We start from the raw sequence: 20,799 nt of genomic DNA, 5'->3' as shown, positions 1-20,799 counted from the left end.
CCTTGCACAGAGAGAATCAGGAAGAGTCTCAGAACATTCTCTGTAAGCTTCCTTGCCACTTAATGGGAGATGGCAGAGTCATTCTCCCCAAAATGTATGACCTGGACTTGGTTTAATTTGCTTTTGTGACGATAAGTACTTGATAACATAGATAAATCTCCTTTAAAAATTCATTTTGCCATGCACTCCTATATTTAAAACTAAATTTTGTATAACTGAATGTCATATGGTGGTAAAAAGAAAATACAAATGCAAAATTTGCAGCGATACAATGTGTAAGGAATCTACGAAGGCAGAAACATTTTCAACAGTAATACGGATTTAAGATGCAGTGGTAATTACGTCCTTTGAAACACTTTTGTAGGCATATTTTTGCATATCCAGATGTGGGCAGCTACTGAAACTGTCTGAACATGTGCTTGATTTGCATTTTTTTTGGAATGTGTAACTTTGTGGAAACCATATTCTTAGTCTGAGTGGTTTGATCCTCTGCAAGATACACTTGAAGGTTAAGTAACTACAGATCTCAGTTAATCCTGTGTAATCTGCTGTTACTAATTGGCTGTTTACAATGCCAGCATGCCAACTTCTGAATGCCTAAAACTTAGCTGTTACCTTTTGTTTCAGTAACTTCCAGAAGCAGCAATGCGTCTCTTTGCATGCCTGTGTGTTGTGCTTAGTTGTCTGCAAGGTGTGAGTTGTTCGTGTCCCTCCCAGTGCACCTGCGAGTATCATGGCAGAAACGACGGCTCAGGAGCAAGGTATGCAGCTGGCTCTAATGCTTAGAGTTTCAGTTATTCTGACCTAAAGAACACAAACATTACAGCCTTATTTTGACAGCTCATTGATGGCTAAAAATCGGTGATGAGATATAATTTCTACAAAGCTTCCATTTAATTGGGTTAATACTGCTTGCTCATGGCTTTATTATTTTCATTTTGAGTAGCTTAACTTTTAAAAGCTCCCAATTCTTTGAGACTGCCTAACATGTCCTGTGTTACAAAAATAGTCATTAGGCTCATATTACAAAATGTGTCCTTTTTTTCACTCATTTAAATGTGCATGGCCAGCTCATCCCGTTTACCGTCAAGTGGAGTCTGAAGGATGTTCTCTCCATCATTTGCCTTCTGGGTTTTCTATTTCATTTGAGGTTTCCCATTTCACGTCAATGGAATTGGAGAGATGAAGATCACATGAGTGAATGTAGAGAGATTCCTAACTGGAAATTTTTGCTTTAAACTGATAGCATGTACAAACTAAAGAAGTTTGGATAATGTCTGTTGCTGATTTTCTAGGGCATCACAGATATTATTTAATCCCCATTTTGCTTTGACACTTGTCTGTGAGGTAAGAATAGTCACTTTCTTACAATGTATTGGGGTCCATAATAGGTGTAAGTGTAAAACAGGGCATGGTTCTTGCTAGTTTTTGGAGAGGGTGTTAAATCCCCAAACAGGACTGTTTGTAATTTGGTTGCAATCAACAGTGAGTACCTTAAAGTGACTTACTGGAATAATTGTTCAACTCATGCTTTACAATTCTGAACAAAAATTATAGTAACTGAAATATATTTCTGAGTAGCTTATTTTGTTATTTCTAAAATTTACTGAACTACTTCATAGTAGAATAGAATATTTTTGAAATATTCTTTGCTTGGTTAAAGACACTGAAGAGAACTATCAAATGAAAGATCTGCTGACCAGGGATGTGCAGCAGTTAGGATCGGACATGGTTGTTAGTGCTGTGATAGAGTGGTTTGAACTGCCATATGTGATAACAGATCCCATGTGGGTGCAGGTTCAAGTCCCGGTTGATCTACTTCCCAACCAGCACCTTTCTAATGTACCTGGGAAAGTCAAGGCTGGAGAAATGATTTCTTCATGGTTGATCCCATGACTGATGGGTTGTAAAGCCTGGAAGGAACTCCAGAAATAACCTAGCTCAGCCCCTGCTATTTCACAAGTGAAGAAACTAGAGACTGAATGCTTTGGCCTAGGTCATGCAACTGTTTTATGTGGTGACTGGGTGATCCATATGCCAGATCCTCTAATGTCCAATTTGGACTTTCTTCTGCTACAGCACAATGGAAAGCTTGTCTGATGACTTGCAGCTGCTATTGTAGTACAAAGTAAGCTCTAGAATTTGTGATCCAAAGTCAAGGTGGAGGACAACAGGTAACATTAAAAAATTCCAGTGATTCCATGGGGACTTCTGAAATGACAGCAAGGAGATGCTACTACAAGAATGAGACAGCTGAGCTGCTTGTATCTTTCTGCATTCTGGGTTGACATCCTGGGCTGATGTTATGGCCTAGCAGGCAAAATCATCCCATTTGGGTGTTGGTTCCTGTTGTGGCTGCTGCACTCTCAACTGATCTCCCTGGTAAAAAGCCTAGGAAAAGCAGTGGAAATGACTCAAGTTGCCGGGGGCACCTGCCATTCCTGTGGGGGATGTGGGTGGACTTCTTGCCCTGATTCAGGCCTGGTTGTTGCTGGAGTGAACCACAGGATAGAAGATTTCTTTCTTGTTCTTTCTGTTACTCCTTCAAATAAAAATAAATGAATCTTTTAAAAATTGCTGATTCACTGTAATATGTTTTACTGATTGGTCACCTTACTATTTATTAAATGTGTTATATATTATGATTTACACATATTTTTGCAAAAACTTATTATTTGTGTTCAACAATTCAGATATTATTATTATAGAAGAAAATAATGTTTCAGCCCAAATTCTCAGATCTTTCACAAAACTTTGTTTTCAATACTCCATTTTTAGCTTAAAAGAAAAATCTATTTAATTTGTTTAAAAGGAATTGAGAGAGACAGAGAGATCTTCCATCTATTGGTTCATTCTCAAATGCCTGGGAGTTGGCCAGGCCAAAATCAGATATGGAAACTCATGGCTTGTGCACACATGACAGAGACCTAGATAGCCAAGTCGCCCCTGTGGCTTCCTGGGGGTGTGCATTAGCAGGTAGCTGATGCAAAAACAGAGCTGGGATTCCATCCAGGGACTCTGATACAGGATGTGCCAAGTGGGGTCTTAACTACTTTACCAAATGCCTGTGTTAGATTCCTCATTTGCTAAACCCGTGTGTGGGACAGGTTTGTTTTTCTTTGCCTGTTTTCCACATACCAAAACGCTGGATCACAGTGTGACTTGCTGAAGGTCACTTAAGTTAGTGAGTGCTAAAGGTAATAAACTTACTTTTCCCATTTACCCCGAGGCAGAAAATCATGCACAAGTTATGTTGCTGAAACAGAGCTCAATTCTAAACATCTGGTATGAACATGTTCTTTTTAAAATAAAATTGTCCCAGTAAAGAGATTCAAATTATGATTTTAACAGGGGCTTCTTTCAAAATGGGGCAGTTTCTTAACAAATACACTTTGAAGTTCAGGTTAGGTAGGTTTTTTTTTTTTTAACGAGTAGTATAAAAGTATATACCTTACATCAATATTTGCCAATTTTTCATATTCTGCTATATGCTTCATTATTTTTTTCTTTTAAAATTATTATTTATTATCATTTTATAATACAATTCCATAGGCTCTTGGGAATTCCCTTATCCCCTCCCCAAATTCTGCCCCCCACACACTGAGTTCCCCTATATCATTACTAAAGTATAGTTCTTCATACATAGTCATATATCCATCATTGTGGGCATGGACAATGGCAGAGAGTCCAGAATCCTATTGACAAGATATAGTATCTATAGTTTCATTGTAAGTCCATCTTTGTCTGGAAGCAGAAATGCATACTACATTGTATCCTCACATGTGGATATGTTAGTCTCCATTTCACAGTTACTTTATATCCCCTTAAATGAAAAGCCACAATACAAAATCAACAATAGAAAGAAAAATAGAAATTTACAATGCCATGAAGTTAAATTGCAGGAGTCCAGCTCCAGCTGAGTTTGGAACTCACGAAGGGTGCATGGATGAGGCTCAAAGAAAGAAAGAGACGGACCACTAAGAACTCTTGATCATCCTGGACCATGCACAAAAGCTGTCCGCTGTATTTATACAAAACCAGTCAAACTCTGGCTCAGACTTTTTACGTCATGGTCAAGTGGGTGTTTCTAAAGATGATTCTGCCATTTGTTTCACCTAAGGCTAGGGTGTTATCCACCTGACACCTGGCACCTGGTGCCTGGCTAGGAAAAAGTTCAATAGATGGTGCATATCAATTAGTAACACATTCCAACCACAATTACTCTACAGTTTGGTCTTGAGACAGTCAAGTAAGGAAGGGCTTCACAGGAGGGACCTAAAAGATCAAAGAAAGAGGGAAAGAATAGATTCCACTACACCTGAAGACAGAACACCCTTGATTAGCATAGGATCAAAAGGGGAGTTAGCACCCTTGATTAGCATATTGCCATAGGATGCAGCCATAACAGCAATAACAGCTTTTTGGCTAAAAACGGTAACAGCAACATCAGCTTCTAAGCTCCTACTGATATTTAACAGTAACTCCGCAGAGGCAGACAATGCCTAAATAGATTACAGAAATCTCAATGGGGTTGTCCAGTGTCCATGCAAAGGGAGGCGGAGCTGCATTCAGGTGTTGTAGAGACATCCGCCGGGCACTGCCACGAAGTGGGAAGTTCCTTATGGCTGAGCTCAATTGTAGAGTCTGTCATGTTGGAGAAAATACATTGTTAATAAACAGAGCAGCTAAGTCTGAACACTAGGGGACAAAAATTAATACATTTTAAATGAGGTTTTTTTTCTTGTTTTTTAACGCATCTCTTTGCATCACTCTGCTGTGACTTCAGATTGGTGCTATGTAATGACCTGGACATGAATGAAGTCCCTACCAACTTCCCCGTGGACACAGTGAAGCTGCAGATAGAGAAGACTGTCATCCGCAGCATCCCCGCCGAGGCCTTCTACTACCTGGAAGAGCTCCAGTTCCTCTGGGTGACTTACAACTCTGTGGCCAGCGTAGACTCCAGCAGCTTTTATAACCTCAAACAACTGCATGAGTTGCGCTTAGATGGCAATTATTTGGCCACTTTCCCCTGGACTTCTCTGCTGGACATGCCCCACCTGAGGATTCTGGATTTGCACAACAACAGAATAACCAGTGTGCCAAATGAGGCAGTCAGGTGTCTAAAGAACCTCAGCTACTTGGATTTATCAAGCAACAGGCTAACCACTTTGCCGCCAGATTTCCTGGAGAGCTGGTCCCACTTGGTATCAATACCTTCTAGAAGCCCAGAGCTTCCATCCAAAAGAATTATACTTGGTAAATGCATGATCTTCTGAGATTTCTGTATTTTTACTTTAGCTTTCCAGTTTTTTAAGGTGTATTGAATTTGGTGTCTTACTCTGTATTTGCACTTTAGAAAAATTATTTTTGTCTTATTTGAGAGAGGGAAAGGAGTAAAAGAGAGGTTTTCTTAAGATTTATTCTCACTTGGAGTTAAAGCTCAGTGAAAGCTTAGGAAGTAAATGGAAAGGGCTAACATATTTCAGTGTCCAGGAAGAATTATTCAAATATATTATTTTATGTTTTAGAGCTTACATTTTTTTAAAAGTAGTAACAGAAAAGCACATTTGTTAGAACATTAAATTTAAAAAGCAGGTATGGGGTTTGTGTCACGGCATATAGATGCCATTTTGAATCCTAGCTGCTCCACTTCCTCTCTATCTACCTGCTAATGTGAGTGGGAAAGCATTGGAAAATGACTCATGTGTTTGGGTCTCTGTATCCATGTGGAAGACCCAAAAGAAGCTTCTGGCTTGTGGCTTCAGCCTGCCCTACCTCTACCATTGCAGCCAATTGGAGAGTGAACCAATGTATAGAAGATCTCATTCTGTGTCCCTTTTTCTCTTTATATATCTCTGTCTTTCAAATACAAATAAGCAAAGCTTTTAAAAATCAAAGCAGGTGTTTCATTTTGTATAAAGCATGGTCATAGTTACTTAAAAATGTACAAAGAAAGGCTGACAAAATATATTAACTGGTTAACTGTCATCTCTGGGGGGAGTGTCTTTCTTTTTTTTCATTTTTAAAAAAGATTTATTTATTTTTATTGTAAAGGCAGATCAGATTTACAGAGAGAAGGAGAGACAGAGAGAAAGATCTCCTATCTGCTGGTTCCTTCCCCAAGTGGCTGCAATGGTTGAAACCAAACTGATCTGAAGCCAAGAGTCAGGAACTTCTTCCAGGTCCCCCATTCAGGTGCAGGATCTCAAGGCCTTGGGCCATCACCACTGCTTTCCCAGGCCACAAGCAGGGAGTTATATGGGAAGTAGAGCAGCCAGCACATGAACCGTGTCCACACAAGATCCCAGTGCTTTCAAGGTGAGGATTCAACCGTTGAGCCATCACACTGGACCGTGTCTTTTGAGTTTTATAAAAACGGTTTTGAGATGCTCTGTGATGATTATGGCAATTACATTTTTGCTTTGTTTTTGTTAAACATTTTCACTTTTGATAAAGCTTTGACAGTGGAGACATCATAAACATCATTAAATGCCATTTAATAAACAGTAACTATTTATTTCCAAGTGGGAGAAGTCCCACTAACTGCTTTGATATGTAAAATAATTCTGAATTCTATTATAAAATGACTTAGGTAGAATATGGAGCATACTTGCAATAAAACTGACAGTGCTGTTTAAGTAGCTTGTAGAATTTCAGAATTGTCCTCTGAAAATCATTGCTTTCCACAGCCAGTTAAACTCTCAACAGTTCAAGTGAAGGTGTCATCAACTTGACAAAGCTAGAAAAGAGCAGCACATTTTCAGAATGGCCTGGGACAGGGACTTGCTCCTTGTCACACTGACAATCACATAATGACAATGCACTATGATAGCTCTGGAAGGTAGAACGCACTCTTCAGAGGGAAACAGCAGGAGAAAATAATTCTGACAAACAATCTGTTCCTGAAGTCTTGAACTGCTTTAGAATGAACAGAATCACCAAAGGAAGTGGGCAGGGGCCATTTTTACAGCAAGCATGCTGTATTACATTGCCCTCTTCAAATACAAGTATAAACACAACCTGAACACACACGTATTTGCAAAATTGTGATTCTCGTAATCAAACGTATCATTGCCACTACCCACAGCTGCTAGTGGTGCTCAGACACAGAGGTTTAACTCGTGTTAATCTGGACTAGCCATTTGTACCCTAATTTGGAGATGGGGCATTCACTCCCGTCAGGGGGTTGCTGCTACTGTAGCTGCCACACCCACTTGCCTCTGATGGGATCCGCTGGGGCCTCTTGCTTTCAGCTGAGTGGATGTATGTTTGTAATGATATCCCAGTGGCCTCTGAATGAAGATCAGTGTGTCTTAGTGAGAGCTGTGGTTTTGATCTGATAGCAGATGGAGCAGAATCTAATGAATGAAAGCATCACATTGCATTTTGGTTTCTTCTTTTTTGGTACTGGGGATTTTACTCTCACTTCTTTCTTATGATTTCTTTACTCTTTCTCATGGCGAACGTTTCATCATTGTCTTTACTCTTAGAATCATCTACAGAGTCTGCATGGGTTGCAAAGTCTGGCTCAGCATCTTTAGCTCCATTGTCATCACTTCCTTCTGGCAGAGTTTTCCTCTGCTGCAGTTCGGGTCTGAATGCCACCTCGATCCCCACAGACACCATCTTCCTCACGGACTTCACTCAGATAATCCCTGGTCACACTGCAGCTGTAGCTCTGAGGAAACTTCTGTTTCACTGTGGTCACAGCTTCCACGCTTTCTTTGTGCATCAGTGGTGACTGCAGAAAGCTCCTTCACTGATAAAGCAGGTGCAGTTTCTACATTTCTCTCTGGCAGAGCTTGCCATCTAAAGCCACCCTTCTCTGAGGGATTTCCTTCAGACTGGGACGTTTTCCTCCTGGAGAACTTGGAGCTGTGTTTTTTCTTGTCTTGTTTGAACTCCTTCAGTGATGTTCTTGGTACCTTGTTTAAGGGTACAGTTGTAGAGACAAAACCATTGTCACTGTTGGAGTCTTCAAGTAAATGATGGATTTGCTGTGTCTCACAGGCTGCTCCATGGCCCATGCCATTCAAGGCTGGACACTGGCAGCCCCCGAGCTCTGCTTTTCTGTGGGGTTAGTTTCAGTTCCTACCTGAAGCCAGACATTCCAGTCACCACCTTGAGTGTGTTGTAATAATGACAGTGAACATGAATAGCATAGAGTGTGGAACATACTGAGCTGTGGGTGGCAGCTGACTTTAGCAAAGCCATGCTTGTTGTACTATAAAGAAGTGCCATCCTCTGGGATCAGGCCTAACCAAGGTGTAAGGATCATACACCAAACAAATGAAAAAAACCAAAAAACAAAAACTCAGTTTGCATCTATGAAAGGAGATGCAAACTTGCTCCATTTGCTTGTAGGACTGTTAAGAGAATAAAGTGAGATGTTTTATGTGATAGTGGTCAGGACTATGAAGTACAAAATCTCTGAATGAATGCCTAAGAAATCTATTTGTTTAAAAGGAAAGCAGACGAGAGACAGAAAGATATTCAGAGTGAGGTCTTCCATTTGCTGGCTCACTCTGCAAATATCTGTGATTGTCAGGTTGGGGTAGGTCAAAGCCAGGAGCCAGGGGATTCATCTGGGTTGTCTACATGAGCAGCAGGATCCTAAGTGTTTGTGTCATTACCTGCTGTGTCCCAGGCTCGTTGGCAGGAGGCAGGATCCAAAGCAGAGCTGGAGCTCAGTCCCTGCAATAGGGAATGTGGGTGTCTCAAGTGATGGTTTAATCTGCTGAACCATGATATCTGGCTAAGGTTACATTTTTAGATAATAATCATCTACCACCACAGTGAATGGGGTGGCATATATTACAAGAGTTCTCTAGATACCTTTTTCGTTTTTAATCCAAACAGTATTTGAGTCTTCCAGATGCATTATTAAGATACCGTGATGAGAAACAGTTCTAGATTTCTGCAGAACTCAATGTTTAACTGTAGGAATTATGTCTTTCCAGGTACCTTGCAACTGTGTACCCCTGCAGTGGGATACACAGCTGGGTCCATTTACTTTTATTCCCTGTGTCCATCATTGGGATGACTCATGGCTAAGGCTTATTGTAGTACTTCTAGTCTCACATTAACCTTGCAGTCTCTGCCATTTCATCCCTGTTTTATAAAAGAAGGGAGGAAGCACAAGGTAGGACACTTGTCCAGATTCACTCAGTATAAAAGAATGGAGCTGGGATTTGACTTAATGGTCCACTGGGGCCCAAGAGCTTCCCCATTTCTTTATAACACAAGGTATGTAGTAACGCCAGTGTCACTTTACTCATATGTACGTTACCATTAAGTCATGCATTTATCTGATAACAGAATAGTCAGGGCAAGGATTTTCAGTGCTCTCTTCTATATAAGTAAAAATATCAACTTTGTGAAACTGTCCTTTTACATGTCCATAAAAACACCAACTAGAAAGGGTTTAAGAACAATGAGACTAGATTTTTGATTTGCAACAGGTAAATTTTCGTGACCTCTTTCTCAAGTTTAAGTAAATATTTACGCAGCCTTGGTCTGTAGGCGTAAGAGGCTTTCTGGGCATTTTACTTACTGGTACCCAGATCTGCTTAGTCATGAGCAGCAAACATAGATTCTTCTAAAGAAGTTTGATGGAGAGGCAGTTGCAGCCTGAGTACTTGCACAGAATTTTTCAAAATGACGTTTAGTTCATCAGACCCGAGTGACCTCTGTTGATAGGGTCTGGAGGAGAACATTCCACATGGTGAAAGTGTCACCTTGCCAGAGGCTCTTCTGGAGATCTCACATGTGTGTCCTCAATATCCCCGCCCCCTTGTGTGATGTGATGGTCATCACCTTCTTATTGCAGGGAAGCAGGTAGCATCAAGTTTCAAGTGCACTAACCTTCAGATACATCACTCTTTCATTTTTTCAAACTTCTGCTTACATCGAAGGATTACAGTGTGCTTTGTCTACAATGGAATGAAGGTTCTTGAAGGTAGAATGCATTCAAGGCTGAAATATGTGTGCCCCAGGAAGCCCTCTCCCTCATCAGGATACAGCATAGTCTCAACACTTAGAAAGCTCTCCTTGCTCCTTCCTAGCTAATCCTGCTTGCCCCATACAACCAGCATTTTGGTCTCCATCACTGTAAAGTAATTTCACTTTTTCCAGGATGTCATCAATGGGATCACACAACATATACTTCTGTCCCAAGCTTATTTTACTCAGAACCAGGTTTTTGGGAATCATCTAAGTTGTTGTACCTTTTGGTAGTTCCTTATTATTTTTAAAGAAAAGACATTGTTTATTTATTTAAAAGGTAGAGTTACAGAGAGACTTGGAGAAATTCAAAGAGTGATATTCCATCACCGGTTCATTCCGAGAATGTCTGCAACAGTGGGGATGGAGTCCTGTTGAAGGCAGGAGCCTGGAGCTTCATCCTGGTCTTCCACATAGGTGGCAGGGGCCGAAGTACTTGGGCCTTCTTCTGTTGCTTCACCCAGCTGCGTTAGCAGGGACCTGGGTGGGAAATGCCAGGACTTGTTCAAGTGACACCCAGATGGGATACTGGCATTGCAGGTGGTGGCTTAATTTGCTATGCCACAATACTGCCCTCCTGGTAAATTTCTATTACAACATCAAACGCAACTGTGTAAATGAACCAGTGTTTGTGATTTCTTCTGATGTTGGGCAAAAGGGTTGTTTCCAGTTTAGAACTATTATGACTCAATGTGATACTAACACATTGGAAAACGTTTTTTTGTGTGTGATATATGTTTTTGTTTCTTGGGTTAACTTTGTAGGTTTCAAATGGCTGAGTGGTAGGATGACTGCATGTGTAACTTTTAAAGAAATCACTGATTTTCCAAAGAAATTATAAAACGTTGAAAATGACAGTGGGCAGTATGTGATAGTCTGGTTATTCCATATCCTCACTAACATTTCGTGGTATCAATTATTTTAACTTCTGCTGTTGTGGAAATGAGAGGATCAGAGATAGTTCCTCCCTGCAGAATCACATTCAACTGTCTGAATGAACATAATGTGACTTTAATTTCTATTTTCCTGAGGAATAATGGTAATTGGTCCTTCATATGTCTTCATTAAAAAGCATCTGTTCATTGTATTTTGCCTAATAGCTCAGAGTTACATACATTTGTTATTAATTGATAAAACTGTTTTGCTAGTTATATACATCATGAATATTTTCTCCAGGGCTGGCCTGTATATTCATTTTTTTCATGTTGCCTTTGATATGAAAATTTAAAATATTAATGGCATCTAATTTTTAAATTTTCTTTAGAGTTGCTGCTTTCTATGTGCCACCTAAGAAGTACTTGCCTGTCTCTGGGACACAGAGCTTTTCTATTCTCCTTGTGATTCTAGCCTGCATTTAGTTTTTAACTTTATATTCTAAACTTTTTTGTTTATGTCTGTGATCCATGTCAAAATAGATTTTGAATATAGTGTGAGTTAAGGATGAGGTTTAAGTTTTTCTGAATAGATGCTCTATTGTTTTAACACCATTTGTTGAAACTACTTTTTTCTCCTGCTAAACACTGAGGATTCCATGAACCTAACGCATGTTCTTTGCTTCCAAAAGTTTATAATCTGAAGCGCAACTTTTGCATATGAATTTTTTTGCATATGAATTTATTACTGATTTTTTGTGAAAAATAACCCAATTACTCTGATACATGAAAAACATTACTTTTTAAAAAAGGGATAAAAGCAAAGTTCACTTGTCCCAGGCAAGAATAGTTAATATAACATAAATTAATTCATGCTGTGCTAGTAGTTGGCATGCTACCTTGAAGGAATGAAGTGCAAGTAATAGTTTAACTTTAGAGAGTTCTTGTACCTTTGCCCCCAGGGGGAGAAATAGTTTGATGAGATTATTTGGTTCTTGGATCACTGTTTTCATTCAAGCTCAAAAATTGTGCCTTTGATCTTAAAGATTTCACAACTGAAATAAACATCTTATTTTTTTGAGGAACTTAAATTTTGGCATGTCTTGTGAGCAGGCAGGTGTTGACCCTTTTATTTCACATGATTTCTTCAAGAATGTTTATGCAGAGCAGGTGTAGAAGGTAGAGACATGGCTTCTTCCAGAGTAAGGACTGGCATGCTTGCTGCCCAGTGGAGTGACCTCTCACTGCAGTGTTCTCCCACTGCTGTGTCCTCCCACTGCTGTGTCCTCCCACTGCTGTGAGCGCTAGCACCATCCTTCAGCTCTAAGCAGGAGTCTTGGGTCTTTTGCCAAAAGCACAAGTGAGTTGCTGTGGTAGGATGATTCCTCCCTGCTGACCCATGAGGTTAGGTCATCAAGGCTAGTGCTCTCCACCGTCCTTCCAGGCCAGTTCCTCTATCTAGGTTGGTTTTTCTTGGATTCTTTACATAGCTTTGTGATTTTTCAGGTTAGTTTGTCTAGACTAGTTTCTGCATACGTTTTCTCCCAAGACTAAACTTTCCAGGTTACCTTCTTAGTGCTAAAAGAAAAAATGTATTGGACCAACTGGGCTGTTTTGGTCACCATAACATGAAGGTATATCTTTAGAAAATTTTTTATGATTCATTAATTTTTATTGGAAAGGTAGATCTATAGAGAGGAGGAGGAGAGACAGAAAGATCCTCTGTCCACTGGTCCACTCCCCAAATGGCTGCAACAGCTGGAGTTAAACTGGTCTAAAGCCAAGAGCCTCCTCTGACTTCCCATGTGGGTGCACGGTTTCAAAGTTTTGTACTATCCTCGCCTTTTGAGCTATCTTCTACTGCTTTCCTAGGCCACAAGCAGGGAGCTAGAAGGGAAGTAGAGCAGCTGGGGCATGAACTGGATCCTGGCACAGGCAAGGCAAAGATTTAGCCACTCAGCCATCATGCTGGGCCCCTTTATTGTTTTGTGGTAATATTTGCCATGTAATAAACAATCAACAATTTTGAAATTATGCTGTTATTACTATATATTGAAACTTTTTAATAAAACATTTGTCATTTGAAAGATTTACAGAGAAGAGAGAGAAGCAAAGAGAGAGAGAACCTATCTGCTGGTTCGCTTCGCAAAGTGTTGAAACAACCAGAGCCGAGTTGATGCAAAGACAGGAGTCAGGAGCTTCTTCCTGGTCTCTCATGTAGGTACAGGGTCCCAAAGACTTAAACCATTCTCCTACTTTCTCAGGCCATAAGCAGGGAGCTAGATGGGAAGTGGAGCATCTGGGACATGAACCAGTGCCCATTTGGGATGCTGGTGCCAAAGGCAGAGCTTAGCCTGCTATGACACTCCACTTGCCCTCTATACATTAAAACTTTGACTATTTAAGCAGAAGCTTTAAGAACTACGTTTAGCAAGGATGCCTAACATTTATAGTGATTTTTTTCAAAAAACCAGGAATAAACCATTGTCCTAGGTAGCTTATGTGAATTCGCTAATTAATATTTCATGCAGTTCTGTGAAAGAATTACTGCCATTATTATATCCTGTACATGAGGCTAAGAGAAATACTTAGTCATGGTGCTGCAGCTTTGTAGAATCAGACTTCTTGTCACAATGTTAGGTTCAAGGGTAACACTTAGTCACTTCAATATAAAAATAGACAAGGCAGTATATTTTTGGCACAAAATTGGATGAAAGAGCAACACTTAATTGAATAGAATTCAAACTAATATTAATTAGAGAACAAGTCATAGGTTCATGGAAACATAGGAAGGAAATTTTCATGGTTAGCCACTCAGGGAACAAAAGCAATTTTCTAAAATAAAATATTAAATGGGCATAGACATAAACATAGAATGAACCACTTTCCAAAATTACATAACTAGTCAGTGACATTGTGGTCCTTAAAATTGTTATGCTGTCTTTTCTTCTCACTTTGCAATCTACTTCATTAGTAAAATTCATCCCCATGCATTTATGAGATAAACCCTTTTCTATATTGGTCTTTGGGTTGTGGGATGTTGTCTGCCAGGCCCTTGAAAAGACTGGTTTTCTGACATGAAGTGCTCAATTCCATCTGAGCTCCTTCTGACATTTTGGGACACTTCTGCCCCATGCTGGATTTGATTTTCACTCTGAAATCCCCTTTTAATTTGGGAATTTGGAGGAGGCTAGGAATGAGAAAACTTTGTAATAAAACTCAGAAAGTTTTGCCTCCTGTGTGTGTGGTGCAGTTATTTAGCCTTTCTCTGTCTCTCACCATTAACCACCAAGCAGATGCCAGATACAAGTTTCAAAACTCAGAATGTCCTAGGTAGATCATCCACCTTGTTGAGTATGCTTTCCACATTCCGTGTGTGCCACAGGTCATATACAGTGCTGTTCATCTCTCTGCCACTCCACAACAAAGATACTCTTTCTTCTAGTTTCTGGTAACAATTTTCCAATTTTCCTTTGAGCTCTGGCTGACAGCCTCTTTAAAGGATAAAAGAATGCTGCTAGCAATTCAGAAAGTGGAGGGAGACCATAAAGGCATCTACAAGATGAGGTTGTCTGCCAAGTGCATTCCTTGTACCTGATCCTCTGTTGAAGTGAGATTTAAGCAGAGCTCCTCCATGGCCACCACATGTGGCATTCGTGAGGAGTGGTGTTTCTGTCTTGGTCAGTCTCTTCGGTCTCATCTCCTGCCATAGCATGTGTGGTACACTCTATTTTTACTATGCAAAACTTATATTAGCCAATTAATCTTTAAGTCACCCCAAACCAAACCCTGGCACAGTCCAGGTTGAGTTGGATGCTGCTTTGCACTGCGTAAGACTTCTATCCCTGGCAATATATTTATTTATGGGATTCTGTAATACTTGGGTTCAAATCTTACCTTTGACACTGACTAGCCGTGCGACTCTGGGGAAGTAGTTTGGCTTCGCTGGTTCTCAGCTTCATCTACAAAATGTGCACAGTGACACTTTTTCACAGAGTTGTTGAGATTAAATGATATAACACAGGTAAGTGCTCAGAACAGAACCTAACACAAAGTAAATGTACAACAAATATTAGCTCTGACTTAATGATCTGAACTAAGAGAAGAACATACTTTTAGAAAAGATTTTAGTTATTTTGAAAGGCAGAGTTACAGAGAGGGAGAAACATACACAATGAGATCTTCCATCCTATGGTTCCCTCTGCAAATGACCACAGCAGCCAGGGTTAAGCCTGGCTCAAGCTAGGAGCCAAGAGCTTCGCCTGGGTTTAGACAGGACATATTAATTCAGGTGCATGTTTGTAGGGCAAAGGTAACACAGTGATGACTTTAATTCATTTCCCAAAGAACTTCTGTTTTCAGGGAGATAGAGTAGACACCTCCTTTTCCAAGAGAACTTGACTTAAACTGAATTCACCAGAAAACTTTCATCAGTCTTTTTCTGCCTTCTCTTTTAGGTTTGCAGGATAACCCCTGGTTCTGTGACTGTCACATTTCCAAAATTATCGAGCTGTCAAAGATCACCGACCCCGCTATCATACTTCTTGACCCACTGATGGTTTGCAGTGAGCCCGAGCGCCTCACAGGAGTCTTGTTTCAGCGGGCTGAGTTGGAGCGGTGTCAGAAACCTTTAGTGATGACCTCGGCCACCAAGATCACATCTGCCTTGGGCAGTAATGTTCTGCTGCAATGTGATGCCACTGGTTATCCCACACCCCTCCTCACGTGGACCAGGTCTGACAGCTCACCAGTGAATCACACAGGTATATTTCTTCACTCAGCTCTTTGAAACAAGGAGCTTCCCAGTGTCTGAACTCAATTCCGTGTCTTGGTGTGATTTGAAATTGGTTGCTTAAGTCTAATAAAGTATACCAAGAGGACTGAGTGCAAGGAATTTGAAGAACACATTTCATTATCTCCCTCCATTTATCTCACTACAGATTAAGTATCCCTAAATGGAAAATCTGAAATCTGAAATAATCCAAATGCCCAAACATTTTGAGCACCAATTAAATGCCATAATTACACATTTGACCTCATGTGATGGGTTATGGCCAAAATGCAGGGGTGCTAAAATATTGCATAAAGTTCCCTTCAACTCTCACAAAACATACTTGAGTTTCATGCCTAGATTCAGGTTCTATCAACCTCCAAATATCTCATTATGTATGTGCAAACACACCAAAATCTCAACGCTATTCAAACTCTGAAACACTTCTTTTCCCAAACATTTTGGAAAAGGGATACTTAACCTGTACCAAGATAAAGTTAGACACCCAAGTTTTTTTTCTCTTTTAGGTAGAAAACAAAGTGACCCAGTGGATGGATGGTTGCTGGAAAGGGATTGACTTGTCCTGTGATCTTGGATACAGCTAATTTAAAAATTTGTATAAACATTATTTTCTAAAGAAGGATCTCTTACACAAGTTTTTCATTTAATGATTATTTTAATACTAAACTATATGGAAACCTTATTATGAGTCATGAAGTATAATTTCAAGAAATATCAGTTAATAAAGCCAGTTCGAATCTTTCAATGAACAAGTCATGGCCCAGGTTCCAGCTTCTGTAGTGACATTCTGAGTTTTCCAAGGCATATGTTTTGAAAATTTTTAAAAATCAAATTAAAATTGAGATGGAAAACAATTAAACTTCATGGACAAAAATACATTTGAGCCTAATATTCCTACAAATAACAAAGTGTAAGGAGTGTAAGGAGAGAAGCATTATGTTACTGAGATACCACCCCAAACATTATTCTTTAGACAGTTTCTGAACACAAGACATAACAGAAGAACATTTAGCATTTAGGAAGGCAAGACTCCGATTTTTGGAAAAGTTCTATGTCATTTTGTATACCAAAAAAATCCATGCTTTGCTAGTTTATATAAATTAGATATAAAATGAGTACAAATGAATAGCCCTCTATAGCCAGAAATAACCTGCTATGCTTCGTGGCTATGTGGACAGACACATTTTATTCCAACAAAAACTTATCTTGAGAGGAAGATCTTATGAGAACCATTTTATAGTATCATGGTTAGCATTAAAAGAGACCTTCAAGATCACTTTGCCTTACCCTCTTAATTTACAAATGCAGAAGCAGAGAACTAAAGACACTAATTGTCTTGAGTAAAAGGCACATACTACCTATGGAACAAAAGTTGTCAAACACCCAAGCTTCCTGGGTTCCATCCCTAAGGTTTTTTTTTTTTTTTTAGATTTATTCATTTTTCTTGGAAAGGCAGATTTACAGAGAGAAGGAGATAAAGAGATAAAGATCTTCTGCCTGCTTGTTTACCTCCCAAGTGGCCACAATGGCTTATTTATTTCCCAAGGGGCCACTAAGCTAATCTAAAGCCAGGTACCTCTTCTAGGTCTCCCAAGCAGGTGTAGGGTCCCAAGGCTTTGGGCCATCCTCGAATGCTTTCCCAGGCCACAAGCAGGGGGCTGGATGGGAAGCAGAGCAATGGGGACATGAACTGGCACTCATATGGGATCCCAGTGTGTGCAAGGTGAAGATTTAGCCACTGGACCATTGAGTTAGACTCCATCACTAGGTTTTGAAAATCATCATTCCTCATCCAGATGCCTTAGTGCTTGGCAGACCATCCCAATCTCCATGTGAAGCCGCCTGCACGCCCATTACCACCTGTTGTCCTCTTGGCCTCGGTGAGAGGCACAAGTGTAGACCAGATGCAGCTTCCTTCCCAGTTGGTGTGGCCTCCTGGGCTTTTCCTTTTCTCCTCACACACTGCGTATTTGTCTCCTTCTAGTCATTCAGGAATCTCCAGGGGAAGGAGTCCGGTGGTCCATCATCAGCCTGGCAGGCATTTCTCACAAGGATGCTGGGGACTACAAATGTAAAGCCAAAAATCTGGCTGGGACGGCAGAAGCTGTGGTTACAGTGACAGTGGTTGGTGATGTCTCCACCACCAGCTCATCAGTCATCTCTGAAGGAAGAAATGGGAATCTTGCTGAGCAGGAGATGCAGCCTGGATCCGAGAGACCAACGTCCATGTCCACATCATCATCATCGTCTCCACGGTTCCTTTCCTCTTCTTTACCTGCTTCTTCTGCTTCTCTTTCTAATTCTGCTTGGTCTTCTCCAACTACTTCCTCCTCATTGTCTCCTTTCTTCTCCTCCATCATTTCTTCAACCAACACTCCAAACACTATCATTGCAGCAAGCATAGCCAGCAGACAGTCACTCCAGCTCCACTCAGACAGGAAAAAAAATGGAAAGATAGAGACGAATGGGAATAAGCTCTCTCCAGCCAACGTGAGTCGGAGGGAAGAGCTGGCACTGCTGGACCAAGCAATGCCTATGGAGACGAATGGCACCATAGAAAACCTCAGGGTGGTCAGTGAGACAGAAGAGAGCGTGACTTTGAGATGGGACACCGCCAACACCATGCAGAACTCTGCAATGACTGTGTTGTATTCCAAGTATGGGGAGAAGGATCTGCTTCTATGGGATGCAGACTCCAGCCAGAACCAAGTAACTATAGATGGTTTGGAGCCTGGTGGACAATATATGGCATGTGTCAGTCCCAAAGGGGTGCCTCCGCAGAGAGATCACTGTATCATCTTTTCTACAGACAGAGTTGAAGAAGGGGATTCTCAGTGGTCATTCCTAATCGTGGTGACCAGTACTGCTTGTGTGCTGGTCGTGCCATTGATATGTTTTTTGTTGTACAAAGTTTGCAAACTGCAATGTCAGTCAGAACCTTTCTGGGAAGATGATTTGTCAAAAGAGACTTATATCCAATTTGAGACACTATCCCCCAGGTCTCAAAGTTTAGGGGAGCTCTGGACACGAAGGCACAAAGAAGACACAGAAAAATTACTTCTTTATTCTAAGCCAAAGGAGGAGTCTCAGTTGACTTTTAAAAGCGAGGACTTGAAGCCTGTGTATTACTGCTAAGCATGTACAACTCAGAGAGGATGTGAACTACCAAATTAAGGGTCCGAGAGTGTAGTTCATCCTCCGGCTGGATCTTGAGCAGACATTCAGATTCTACATGAAAATCACATATGGAGCCCTTCTTAAACAAATCACGAGATTTTGAAACTAAATCTTGATTTTTTTGTTGTGTGAGGGGATGTGCACAGAATTAGTTTTTGGAATATTGATTAATGAGCTAATAATACTTTTTTTTAGGATCATATTCCAGTTCTTTAAAAATAAATTAATGTTAAAATAGTTAAAACAAGTGAACTCTGTGTGTAGAGCAAGGGAGAGAAAATAATGGTATAGCCAGCTAAGCCTTGATGTTCACTCACAGTTGAAGTGCTTTACAGCATTTGCTGTGGATGTTTTCTGCCATTGCCTGATAGGCAAGCATGGGATTTTTATGCTTAATATGGTTAATTCCACCTCATTGGAGAGGGAGGACTGTGTCTCTTGTGGCCATTAGTCTTAACCTACTGTATAGCAGAATTCATATAGCTTGTAAGTGAATTCTCTCCTTAACCTTAGGAATAGAGATTCTCAGCAACATAACATGTTTGAACACAACTTCTGATAGACTGTATTGATTGTTTAAAATTATTTTAAAGTCATCTTGTTATTATTTCATATTTGCTCTTCAAACCTCCCCCATTTTCTCGTGCCTGTTTCCTTCCTTCCTCATCTTTCCCCTTCTGGTTTTTCAAAAGGTGTACGTGTAGCCAAAGGATCACAGGCTAGAAGGTCTGTCTTTTGTCACATTATATTTTGACTCTAGAGATACAGAAGGACTTTAAAATTACTGGCTTTTAAAAGTCTTTTTTTTTTTTAAATCCCTAAAGCATAGTTTAGGATTTTGCGAAAGAAACTTAAGAGGGATGAAGAACCTTTTTATGCCAAAGTTCAATTTGATTTTTATGACATCATTAAAACTATCACCTTAAAATTAGCTTGCTATAGACTTCTTGAATTTTGAATCCTGCCTGTAGTTGCCTTGGCAGAGCCCAACTATAAGATTTTGAGATCCAGAACTTGGATGGCACCTTGTGGATTTCTTCATTGGGTATGTCGGCTTTGTTCTGCCTTCTGACTTGTCCTCCCGGGCAGAACACCAGCTTATTTTCCTCTGCAGGAAGACACCTTCACCCTTGACTTTCTGTCCTGCTTCCAGGACAGGTTCACAGACCACCCCACCGTCTCTGACTCTGTCCTTGTCTGGCAAGGCTCTTTCCACAATATTATTTAGGCATCAGTCTGTTAGATCACTGCTGTGTCCAAGGGTTGAATTTCCTGGGCACATGTGGAGCCTATTTGCACTTGATAGCCATTGGAGAAGAGCTATAACTTTGGATTGAGGGGACTAACTTTAAGATCAAGCTTTCATGTTTATGATATCATGTCTAGCACACAAGTCTAGTGTGCAAGGCGAGGACCTTAACCACTGCGCCATCACGCCGGGTCCCACACATTGTTTCTTAAGACATTACTGCTTAGCTTTGAGTCCTCTTGGTCCTCCTCTCGTATTTCAGCTGGCCAGTGTTTTTGCAAGAAAGCAGCTCTGAGTCTATGAGCACTATGTACGTGCATTCCCACGTGACCATGATTCCAAATGCCAGGAGACCCACTGCCCTTCACTGCTCTAGGTGCTCAGACTTTTCACATCCATTCTGGCCTCTGTGGATGTATTTAGTGATTATTCGGTACTGAAGTCACTGACAATCTCCCTCACAAGGTCATTTCAGGCTCCCACAAGGTCGCCAAACTTCTGAGTCACGGAGCACATTTTTCCAAACCCTAGGCCACTTCTCCATTTCCTCACAAACTCTGGCTGCTATATGTCAACTACTTTTCTCTTGCTACTGCTGACACTGTCCCAGATCCACAGGAGAGCCCACTCATTGTTTTTCCTGATCACTTAGCTGAATGCTAGACTTTGCCTTCTCTGCCAGTGTAGTTCAGTTTCCACCAAAT

The 20,799-nt window shown here is 40.6% G+C and overlaps 1 protein-coding gene across 1 annotated transcript; it reads left to right on the top strand.

Annotated features, from left to right (window-relative positions):
- Positions 1-645: 645 nt before the first annotated feature.
- Positions 646-18,804, top strand: LRIT3 (leucine rich repeat, Ig-like and transmembrane domains 3). The gene is made up of 4 exons (XM_040966513.1): positions 646-761; positions 4,787-5,259; positions 15,335-15,640; positions 17,654-18,804. The coding sequence occupies exons 1-4, from the start codon at positions 646-648 to the stop codon at positions 18,802-18,804; spliced, it is 2,046 nt and encodes a 681-aa protein (XP_040822447.1).
- The last annotated feature ends 1,995 nt before the right edge of the window (positions 18,805-20,799 follow it).

This window comes from Ochotona curzoniae, unplaced genomic scaffold (assembly GCF_017591425.1).
Source record: "Ochotona curzoniae isolate NIBS_2020 unplaced genomic scaffold, NIBS_Ocur_1.0 scaffold_4506, whole genome shotgun sequence".
Lineage (NCBI taxonomy): Eukaryota > Metazoa > Chordata > Mammalia > Lagomorpha > Ochotonidae > Ochotona > Ochotona curzoniae.
The sequence above is the reverse complement of the archived record's forward strand: the minus strand, read 5'-3'. Positions and strand labels throughout refer to the sequence as shown.